An 11,988-nucleotide genomic window follows, 5' to 3' on the forward strand; every position below is an offset into this window, starting at 1 on the left:
CTGCCCCCTTCCTATTTACCGATTTTTAAATACCGAATCGGTAAAAGTCGGCATTTAAGAGTCGGTAAATAGGAATTACCTACATCTGGCCCATAGTTTCCATATCCCTGAAAAGAAAGACGCTTCCAGCGAAATCCCTGAGCTTGTATTCTTATTATTTACACTTCAAATTCAGTGTGACAGGAAGTTTCCACGTTGAAGATATTTTATTCCTTTTTTACTCTTTTTGAATTGCCATTCATTTTCATCCATTGCTTTCATCTCATTCAAGCTTATGATTAGTATCTTGATACTGAAAAAAGAATATACATTTTGAGTTTGTCTGTCTGGACATTCCCTTTTACATATTTCATTTCAAAGATCCTCGAAACTTTTAAGGGAAGCTTTGACCTCGGCCACCAGAACTGCTGCTGACCTTCAGATGGCACTTTGTCCAACTGCTCTAGCACTGAAAACTTTCCCTTGGGTGCCAGAGTGGTTCCAATCCCCTCTTAAGCTTCACTCGCGCTGTATATAAAGTGACCATGCTCCCCCATCAAACGGATGTACATAGTGTTCGCAAGGCATTTTATTTTTTCAATCTGTTTAACATTATTTGCCGAAATGTACATCTTTCAGGCCAGATACCTAGCAAAATGAAAATTATTTACTAACTGAAAGAACTTGAACGTTTATGAACAACCTATGTAAAGAAACACAATATGACTCAGATCTTACATTTCTACATTTTAAAATTACAAAAAATGTTTAACCAGCAACTTCAGTCAGCTTCACTTGTGCTTAAGCCAACCACTGGATTCACTCTGTGAGCTCAGTTAGTATACCAGCTACAAGTTCATTGCAAGACTGCAAAAACAGTAATGCAGATAATAGGCTGATTACTCCTGCCTGGACACCCAATGGTAAACGGAGGCTCTGAAAAAACAGACTAACGGAATTTGCAGGTATTTGGATTGTAGTTGCTGCCACAACAGAAAAAGAAAGGCAGCCAATATAAATCAAAATTAGGAAAGCTTGAGGACTGTTCCTGTTGGGGCCATCAAAAGAAGAAAGATTGATATGAAAAGTGATAGAGAAAAAGGAAAGGCTTCTCCTATTGGGACCGTTCACTTTCATAGAAAAGAAATACTGACTAAGAGCATATTGAAGGTAGGCTTTTTCCCCTTGACCTGTAAATTTTTCAGATATTTACAATATACGATAAAAAAGAATGATACATATGGACATATTCTACATTCAAGAGATTTTTTTAATGGAAGGCAAATGTCCATAACCAATATTTAGGCTGCATCCCACCACAAGGAATGATCGCAAAAACTGAAAAGTTCTGATGCAGATCAATACCAAAAGTGCTAGATAAAACAGACAAAAAAAAAACAAATGTACAAGCTCAACAACGCTTGAAAGATGAGCCATACATTCACTGAAAAGTACCCGAAGCACAATTAACAACCATGCCAACAGTAGTAGTCCTAATGAACATTGTCAACAGCAGAAAAGAACACAATAATCCATGTTAAAAAAATATTATATCCAACAACAAGAGAACTCAACCAACACATCCAAAAATAACTGATGGAAATGAACCACATTACTGTAGTCAAAACATCATAACGAGACCCAGAACCAAGCAAACTTGTTGCGCCCCATAGTTTATAGGATAAACCCAGAGCACCTGAATCTTGTGCACTTAAACTTGACAAAAGCATCTGTCTAAAAGCACACCTTGAACATACCATCTTAACAAAGAAAAGGTCCAGTTTAATTCAGGATTTGTTTGAATCCATGACACTTTGTCCTTTCCAGAAAAAGCAATATAAGCAACTATGGTTGTGGAGATCCCCTAGACGAATATCAACAAGAATAGTGGAATGACAATAAATAGCATTCCCAGTACAAGATTATATCCAGAGAGGCAGCTAGTCAATGTCATTCTTATATTAAACTGCAGTTACGCAGCATACTCATGAACCCCTTAAGAAAAAAATATTTTTCAACTCCATCACTGGAATGTAAAACAGAAAACATAAAGAAGTCAATATTCAACAAACTCACAGACTGCTCCAGCTCCGTAAAGAACCAGAGCCCAAACAATAACCCTGAACACAACACACAAAATATGCCACTATGTTGGATAGCAATATGAAAAGACATACTTTGATATAGCAGAAAAAAGTAGCAGCTGTTGTAAAAGAGAATGCTTAAATCTTGGCTGCAATCAGAGGATTGTGGATGAGCAGACCATCAAAGACACTAGAATAAACAGAAAGATCCTTCTATGAAACAAACACAAAACGGGAAATGGTCTGTGTTCCTGTAGCTGCCATCTACAACCTTCTGTCATGCACTGGAAATCACTAAAAGGAATCATTAAGTCACCCACTGGAAAATTGCTTATACATAGCAGGAATTTGTGTTTCAATGTCCACTCAGAGCCCAAAAAGAACTAAATCCTGCTGCCATATCCACCAGCAATCTGCAAAGAAACTGAGTCACATGTCAAACGACCCACTTCTTCCTCTTTTTCTACTAGGTGGATGAACATTGGTTTGTCACTACAGTCACAATTGCTCAATATTTCAGACATTTGACTTGTTTTTTTGTGAATACAAAGAGTAATAGGTCAATTGTAAGATAACGGTGATCACAACATGACAACTTTTTTTGAAGGTATTTGTTTCTCACGTGTAAATAGAAAAAACTTCCTGTCTTTCTTGGACCTAGCTGGACCTAGTAAAGTCACACATTATTGCTACACTTTCATTTCATAAACTAATAGTGTAATTAGACGCCTTGCCTCTATGTTGGAGTTGTAAATCTTGGAAGCCAGCAACTGGAAGTATGGATTAAGATAATCAATATATTATCCTTGCAAGACTGCCTGTTGTTTACCCATTAAAACAAAACAGCTTTCTTGCCTAACAAAGTAGCTCACTATTTTATCTGTTTCTTATATTTATGCCATATTTAATAAATAAACCTGTCAACGCAAGCACTTGAACATGAATTGTAACAATCACATAAAATAAGGGGAGGACAGAATGTATTGTGAAATGGAACAAAAACTCATCAAAATGTTTCAATTAAATTAAGTACCCAAGGCTACATAATTAAAGATTAAAATAATAAAATATGCATCAGGTTTCTTTCTTAGTTTCATAATTTAGATGCCAACAAATGCCTTTTTGGCTTGCATCTCAAAAGTGCATATTCAGGACATTCATTCTCAATACCTTCTCAAGGATTCATTTTTATTGTCAATATATAGCACTTTCTATAGTCTCCTGGAATGCTCATTCTTCAGTTTAGGACACACCAAGGAAAACAGTTCAAAAGAAACTTGTTTTGAGTTTAATTGTTGGGGCAGTGTTAATTGTTGGTGCAGGCTGCCTAGCTGCTGCTTTTGCCTTGCTGGCCTGGCTTGCTCTAATGGCAGTCTCTAGGCGGGCTTTTAGCTCTGGTGCGGCTCCCATTATTGTCTTGAAAGCCTGGGAGTAAAGGGGGCCAATTCTCATAAGGTTCTGAAGTGCAAACTCATGGAGATCTTTGGATACTGGAGAGGCTGAAGCAAAAAGTTTATCATTCAGTAAATAAGAGATTAAAGTTGGGACAAGCAGAGCAAGCAACTGGACTCGATTTTGTTCTTCTGTCAGGGAAACTAATGTTTCAAGGGCTTTAATTCCTTCCTGGACTGCCAAAAGCTCAGAGCTACAGGTTGGTTTATTATTTTCTACAGCTTTCAGGTTCTCAACCATAATTGGTGCCAATGAATGTATGTACGGTGTTGAGAGAGCTCGATTCGAATGCTGAAAAATAGAAAGCAGTAGCTGGTAACTTTTGGCTTGAACCCAAGGGTCACTGGAATTGAGAGCATTTTTAAATCTGGTCAAGCATCCATTTTGTAGGGACTGAACACCTATGACTTCCATGCTTGCAGACCAAAGAAAGAGGACGATAGCTGTTAGCATAGTAACTTCATCAACAGAATTGGAGTCACTTGGCTCAGAATATTCCAAGATGGATGCTAAAGCACTGCGTATAAGGCTGGTCCACTGCTTTTGAGTTTTGTCTGTCCTGGCCAGTGGTGAAGACACAATGTTTTTCAGGCCCTGCAAAGCAGCGCTTACTGGTAATGGAACTTGCCCATCCACACACTTTACTGCTGTCTCTTTTAGTACTTGTGTAGTTAAATACAGGATTGTTGGTAATACGGTCATGCATCCCGCTGAGGGACAAAGTGCTGGCAAGTCAGCAAGGATGGTAACAGAGACAGCCACAAGGCGAGCACTTTCCTCTGGCAGCTGTTGTGGTTTGCTGGGAATGTGATTAGGAGACTCTGACATTTTAATGCTGAGCTGAGGCAAATGTCGCACCAGAATAAACATTAATAACTCCATTGCTGCAAAGACAAGAGATTTTCCAGGGACAATGCTACCACTGTCGTCACCTTCCCTTTCCATCATGCTAGTGTCTTTTTCCTTTGAGCCATCTTCATTTGAGACATTTAGTTTTGCTCGTGAATAATCCAGAGAGGCCTGCACAATCTGCCGTAGAACACCTGTCACAAGCAGTTGGACAAGTGGTGGATCCCAGGTAAGCAAAAGGCGATGTAGAACATTTAAAAGTTCAACACTAACGAGATAATCTTCTGCAATATGTGCTCGGGCATAAGGGGAATCAAGCAATGTATCTAGTGCCTGGAGACATGCTGTGACATGTTCTATAGGCTCTTCAGGTCTAGGACTACAGAAAAATTGAATGCTGACACCCAAAATTAAATGCATGTTTTCTTTAGTTAACTCTGGCAGGGACTTTGCTGTTGAGCCAGTTCCAGGTGTTTGGTTCGATACATGTGTTGTTTGGCTAGGTGCACTTTCTGCTTCTTCCGTTGACTCTGGGGTGTTAAATCCAGCAGTATTAAGCCAGAGCGCCATAGCGTGCAATATAGGAGCCCAAGAATTCTGATAATGTAATCTGGCAGTATCAATTGTCTCCGGAGTATAGAAAGCTCCACCTTCTGGTGGAAGCTGACTTGCAAATTCAGGAGGCAGTGTCAGAAGTGCATAGTCTTTGAGGGCTGCAAGCCAGAGGCTGCTAAGTGATGGTAATTCAGGTTGAACAAGTGTTATCAAGCTGTCTGGGGGGAGCTCATCGACTGTGCCATAGGCGTACTCATCCTCATCATCTCCCCTCAAGCGGGATATTTTTGGTGTTGTCTCAGCCTCTTTTTTGGTTTTCATCGCCACAACATAAACCTCTGCCCAGGCTTTTAAAACAGACAGTTTTTCCATTGTTGCAGCACTCTCCCTGTAAAGCTGACTTGAGGACCCTTTTCCTGCTTGGACCTTATCTAGTGAGGAGACAAGCAAAGTGTGAACACGTCGGAGATCATTGAGATCACTGACAACTCCACTCCCAATCCATGCACTGCACACCTGACAGGCTTTTGCGGTTATATCTGAGGGTGTATCTTGAGAAAATGCTGGTCGCAGTGCAGCCCCAACATTAGCCTGATACTGCTCCAATATGACATGCCCTGGGAATTCTGGCTCTGGTACAGAAGCAAATTTTTTTATGATGTCCTCCAGTGCTTGCAGGCCTGCCATACGCAACTGGTTGCTGTGATCAGTTGATGCCATAAAAGCCATACGGATCAGGTCAGAGAGATGGAGTACTAGCAGGTCGCTTTTTTGATTTTTGAGCTTGGCTGATCGGGCATTTGCCAGATCAAAATGAGCCTGGTGGCTAGTCTCACACAGCGTGATAATGCGACACAGACATTCAGCAGCAAATACACGTGTGGCCCACCGAGGAGCTACAGATGGCTTGGATTTATCATCATCCCCCAATGTGGTGAACATAGAGTCATCGTCCGTTTCATCCTTCTTATCAGGGTCTTCATCCCTGCCTCCTGACACTGGGGCAGCAGAACTAACATCGCTTGTGGCTGCTAATACATCCTTGCAAAGCAATAACCAATGTGACAACTTGTTGACTGCAAGAGATGAAAGCATGTGGCCCAGTGTATCATGAATGTCAGAACACAGCTTGCGATCAATCTCACGGTCTAACATTCCAAAAAGGACGCCTTCAAGACCAGTCTCGGTTATATTTATGGCACTGTTGTCTTTGTCTTGAGAAGTCTTGGCTAGGCTCATAGCATATTCACAAACTTCTGCAGCTTCTCTCTGCGCAAGCTGCCGTAGACAAGCAACAGCAGCTCGACGTAGTAACAAATGTGAACTACACAGATGGACACACAGGGTGGGAACCAAGCTGGATAGGTTGACATGCCGCGGTGCAAACATGTGGAGCTGCTGAAGGCAAGAGATGGCAGCTGCTTGAACAAGAGAGTCAGAGTGGTCCTGCATAATTGCACAACCCACCAAACACGAAGAACGGATTGTTGAAATTGTGGCACTGTTACCTTGCAGTTCTGGCCCTACTGTAGTAATTATAGCGCCAAGACATCTTCCAAGACACTGATGTACTTCTGTGTGTGAAGGAGGAACAGTCAAAAGCAGGTTGAGGACTAAAGATAATGTTGGTTCCACATATCCACGATACATTGGTCCACTAGAGTCTACTATAAGGGCAAGAGAATGAAGAGACCATGTTTGAACTTCAGGAGAGGTTCCATCTTGTGCCAATGCCAAGAGAATACTAACACTTGTCTTCAGATGTTGACCAGACCCAATCCCACCAACATATCGATGCAGACAGCCTAGAGCCAAAGAATGGCCGGTCCTGGACACAACATCCCGTGCTGACTTTAACTTGTCAAAGCTGTACTGAGCCATTCTTGCAATAAAGGTTGCTTCTCCAACAACCTGAGCCATTCTGCCAAGAGCTTCTCCAGCTGCACATCTCAAAATGGGATTGGAGTTATCCAATGCACCCATAACCAAGGCCAAGGCAGACTTGCGAACTTCCTCCGGTCCCAACGTGCTTTTGTTTTCTGCCAATCCCTTTAACGCACTGAGCACAGCAGTAAAGATATTGAGCTGTACTGCCTGCTGACGCACACCTTTAGCTTGTTTGACACACTCTGCAAAATGATCCAGCATCTGAAGTCTGTGCTTGAAAGAGACATGAGGAAATACCACACCAAAGAGGGCCACAGAGGCATCAATGACAGATACGCCAAGTGGAAGAGGACCCGGTACAGCTTCTCCAGAAGGAATACGTAGATAAATCGAGGAGGGGTCATGCTCTAATGCACCACTGCCAGATGCGCTGTTTGGTTGTAGCTGATCTTCAATCGATTTATGGTCAGTTTCTTGCAACCAGGAACCAAGCAGGACGCTGTCATCATAGTGGCAAAGAGACCGTAGAAGGGATGTTGTGGTGTTGGCTGAGTTGTCTGTTAATGTAAATTCTGCAACGAGCTCACGGAGAAGTGTATTAAAGGACCCTTCATATGTTTTAGGAGGTAGCAAGGCCAGAATATCGTAAAGTCTAAGCCGGACCATAGCAGCGCTAGCTTTTAGGTGAGCTCCATGGGCTTTGATCACTGAGGGAATGTGAGACAACATTGTCATAGCACACTCGATAGGCGTCATCAGTTTCCTAATCACATCCTCGGTAAGGAGTTCAGGGCAGTGGGCAACAAAACTTCTCATTGCACAAAGCGCACCAGCCCGCCCTTCAAGTGTCACTTGCCATGTAAAAGAGTCTCCTTGTGCTTTTTCTGCCTCCAGCTCTTTTATGGAACGGGGAAAGACATTTCTCCACAACAAAAGCATTTTAGGGAGATGGTAACGCACAACTGATGGTCCCAAAGTCATTAGTGCACCAAGTAACAGCCATCCAGCTTGGGTTCGCTGCAATGACATCCTGCTATTCTGCAAAGCAGTGCGCAACAGATCTTCAGCAATACTAACAAGGACTTTTCCTTTAGCATGAGGGATACCCAGAGGGCACTGGTATACACCACCTAGCAGAGCTGCCATTGCAAAACTGTACCCACTAACAGCTTCTGGCGAGGTCTTGAGGCTGTTAATTCTTTCAGCACATCTATCCAACAGTGGTGTGAGTTGGTAAGGCAATGCCACAGCAACGCAACGCATACACCATGCAGCAGCAAGTCGAGCAGCCATGCTTGGATGAAGGAGGACAGAGGTTACAGTCTCCAGAAGACCTACAGAAGGTTCTTGAATGAGAGGGGAGGCTGTGGCATTCAGACTCTGAACCAGGCTGCCTAGCTCCTGAAGGGCACATACCATGACATGCTGACTTGATGCCACATCAGAAGTTCCAGTCTTATTTTCATTGTTGGCGTCATTTACCACAGCTTCAACTGACCTCATTTGTTTACCGATGGCCTGGCAGATCTCCGTGGCAGCAGCAATCTGGGCTTTCTCTCCCAACAAACTGCCTACGGTAGCCCTCAGGATGAAAGAAACACATCTTCGTGAGTACACAGCCTCTACGTGAGTTTGAGTTGCCCTGGGATGGGAAACAAGATCCAACACATGGGACAAAAGTATTGGAAAGTTGCGCTCCAACCATTGTCCTCCTAAAGCTGTGACAAAAACAACATAGGCTTGGGTCACTCCAACTCGAACTTCTCGACTGATTGATGCTCCGCCTTTTAACATCTCGCCTCCACTCTTAAGGAACCCTGAGCCTCCTCTCAGGAACCCAGTAGCCAGCAGCTCCAACACTTCTTCTAACGTTGCCCTCTTTATGTTCTGTCGCATCACTGTTGCTTGCTTTGGCATTAAGGCGGTCGCCATAACTGTTCCCAAGAGTTTAGATACTGCAACGCGTACACCGTAATTGGAGTTCTCCAAAGCTTTGAAGCAGAGGGTTGCCACGTTTTCAAGCTCTGCTGTCCACATGAACACTGCTTCATTCTGTAACTCGAGGAAGCACTTGGCCACTGCACATCGCACCGCCATGGACCTGTCTGTCAAGAGGGAGCGGGCATTCTTGTAGATGTCACGGTGATAGGACGCAGCAGCACCGCCCAGGCCACCCAGGACTTTCTGCAGGCTGTGCAAGATCTCGCTCCGACCCTGGGACTCTGCACTTTTGAGAGACTTTAGGAGATTATTAATTGTTTCTGGAAAAGTGCTTCCCAGCATTCGGCCCATTTTCCCGTAAAAAGCGCCAACGCATGCCACTGCAGCCAGCTTGGTTGGCAGGTAGGCTGCGGTGTCATCCTTACTCTTGATTATCTCGTTGCACTTGTCCAGGGTTTGAAATACAGTAAAAGTGTCTCCAATACTGTACAGCGTTGCAAGATTTTCAGCTAATAGTTTCCTTGTCGGCGGCCCAGGGGAGCTGCCGATCAGCCCAGTCAGCTGCTCGACCAGCTTCTTTTGTTTTTCTTTAACATCTGTCTTGTTGGCAGCAACAATGACCTTGTCCAAAAAACGAAGCCACTCGAAGACGAAGACTGGCTTCTTCGGTTCAGGGATTTGTGCCAACGCCTCCTCATTGAGCAGCAAACTGTGGGCGAGCTCCATTGATGCGAATTGGTCCCCCAGGCTCTGGTACGTGACGCCTGCAAGTGCTCGCCGAAATCCGTCCCTTTCTCCTGCCGCTGTTCCCCGGGACCCAGTCCACCCAGCACCAGTCGCTGCTTCCGCTATCAAGGGTTTGACAGCGTATAGGGGGCTAGGAAGGAACGACCGACAGGTGTAATGGAGATGGGAGAAACACTACTCATACACGGAAGAAGGGAGCTAATAGGAAGACGCCATGGAGAGAACTAGAAAAGGAAGACAGACTAGCGAGAGATCGCAACTTTCGAAACGCTATTTTCTAATCAAAGGTTTTCCGTTACGCTCTTTGGGCCTCAAACAGTTAATCATTATGGAAACAAAAGAATGACAATACAGCGTTATTTTCTGCAGTGACCAGAAAGATTAATCACGGGTTAATTTAAGAAGATATATCTGGTGGGGTATTATTTGTACAGAAGCAAAAAAATGAGCGCAGCGGTCGCCGGTAGATGAAATAATGTGGTAGGGAATTATTGGCATAATATTCATATGTATTTTACAAATTGTTGTTTGTTGTTTAAAACGAATTGTTGTCAGCGGATTAAGTACACAGCTGTGCATAACACGCATCTGACTGACGTGATACCCGCAATGACGACGCTGTTCGCCTTACAGTTGTTTTCTCTTTTCAATGCGGAAGTACCTCATGTCAAAGGATCAGAGGCTCGGATTATGCTTCTCTTTTAGTGTAAAACACACCAACCAACCTGGAAACAGTTTTAAATAAAACTACATCTCCTACGACCCCAAAATGTTTTTGTCTAGTCCATTCACATTGTTCTTATTTAACCAAATGGGACAGACACCATTTTTTGTGAATGAAAAATGTCCTAGCTAACGAGAGGTAAAGTTTTAATTCTATTAAGGACAAGGAGGTGAGGATTATGCATTTCTTTCTTCACGTTATTTGCGCACAGTTTTAAAAGAATTTAAACAAAAAAACAGTAAAACATCACAGACGACACATCCCCTCAACCATAGGGTAGCCGTCTCCATGGTAACCATAGTACAATCACAGTTCAGTCCCTTGCATATAATCACGTGACGTCCCTTCTGCTTCCTCGTCTTCACTGGAGGATGTTAAACTGGCATTGCCAGCCTAGTTGAACTTTTGATCTTTACTTACAATATAGAGAGAGCCACGTTACTGTATTCTTCAGAGTATCAATATGTCAACAGTAGACAATAAATCCACTCAGAGTACAATATCCAAACTGCATATATGCCATTGCAAGTGATACTTCAACAAATAGCCATTAACGTGCAAGCATAGTACTTACTGGTAACAAATCATCCTGGGAAGGACCTGAGATTAAAGGGATTTTCAGGGCAGGATAATCCTTGCCTCCTTGTCCTTAATAGAATTTAAACTTTCCTTCTCCTTAGCTAGGACATTTTTCATTCTATGTCATGACAGGAGGCGAGCCGTATATATGTTTAAAGCTTACTTACGACCAGAGATGCATGCTCTGAAATGGGTTTGAAACAAAACTTCTTAAAGTTAGACTCAGAAGACCAATTCATAATATCTTCCAGCCTGCCATCTACCTGAATGGCTTTTGATGCCTTAGCTCCTCTCGTGGAACGCGCACTGAATCTACTCACATCAACACCTGCTTCTGCCATGATCCACCGTACCCACCTTGCAATGGAAGGAGAAGAAACTCATTTGAATGGTGTCTGCATGGCGATAAGGAATTAACTTTCCCCAGGGGTTCGGAGCTCTGAAGTCATATCCTCATATGCCTTAATACACCTGACCGCCAACAACTTAGAATGTTCCAGAAAGGAAGGATAAAATACTGACCTGGTATTGTTTTTTGTCCTCCTGGATATGGTAAAGGTGACCCCCTATGGGGTAAAAACCCTTGCAGAGATATCCAATGCTCTCACATACGAAACCCGCTTGCAGGAAATGAGAAACAGCAGAATTGCTAATTTAGCGGACAGCTCCTTGCAAAATTAATATTGGTTCCCTACTTTACACAGTAGTATATACAAGCGCAATTATGACAACTCTAAAGAACATCACAATCTGATACCACAGAGCGTTGTACTCGTTTCATATTCATTTGTCCTGTTCAACATACTAATAAAGTTTCCATGGCACACAAGGGTGCTGGCCCTTTAATTCTTAACCAAAAAGTCACGCCGCGCACGCCTGAGCGTGAGTCCCACGTGACCGTAGTTTCGTACATCAGTTTCCGCGCAACGCCCCGACAGTAACATTCGGGCCGTGGATGAACACAGTAGGTCGCAGGAGGGTTTCACCGTAATCTAAGTAAGTGTGCTTTGGATGTTGAATGATGCGTGCCATTTTCTAACTCTAAGGTGCCACTTATGCGACAATCTTAACTAAGAGGTACTCGTTGTTTGTCTTTATTTTAAGAATTGATACGGCAAGCATAACCCCCACCGCGGATCCCATGCTGTGAAGTCATTTCAGCCTTCACGTAAGCCATTCATATGTAGACCA

General features: G+C 43.2%; 1 protein-coding gene across 1 annotated transcript; it reads right to left on the minus strand.

Annotated features, from left to right (window-relative positions):
- Positions 1–192: 192 nt before the first annotated feature.
- HEATR5B (HEAT repeat containing 5B) lies at positions 193–9,672 on the minus strand. Its single transcript, XM_086937518.1, has one exon. It carries the CDS (start codon positions 9,471–9,473, stop codon positions 3,330–3,332), a length of 6,144 nt encoding a protein of 2,047 aa, XP_086793644.1. The 5' UTR covers positions 9,474–9,672; the 3' UTR covers positions 193–3,329.
- Positions 9,673–11,988: the final 2,316 nt, after the last annotated feature.

This window comes from Lissotriton vulgaris, chromosome 9 (assembly GCF_964263255.1).
Source record: "Lissotriton vulgaris chromosome 9, aLisVul1.2, whole genome shotgun sequence".
In the NCBI taxonomy this organism is placed as follows: domain Eukaryota; kingdom Metazoa; phylum Chordata; class Amphibia; order Caudata; family Salamandridae; genus Lissotriton; species Lissotriton vulgaris.

Bases quoted from the DNA above. Each gene is read 5' to 3' on its own strand.
- HEATR5B (XM_086937518.1), bottom strand. From the start codon at position 9,473: ATGGAGCTCGCCCACAGTTTGCTGCTCAATGAGGAGGCGTTGGCACAA.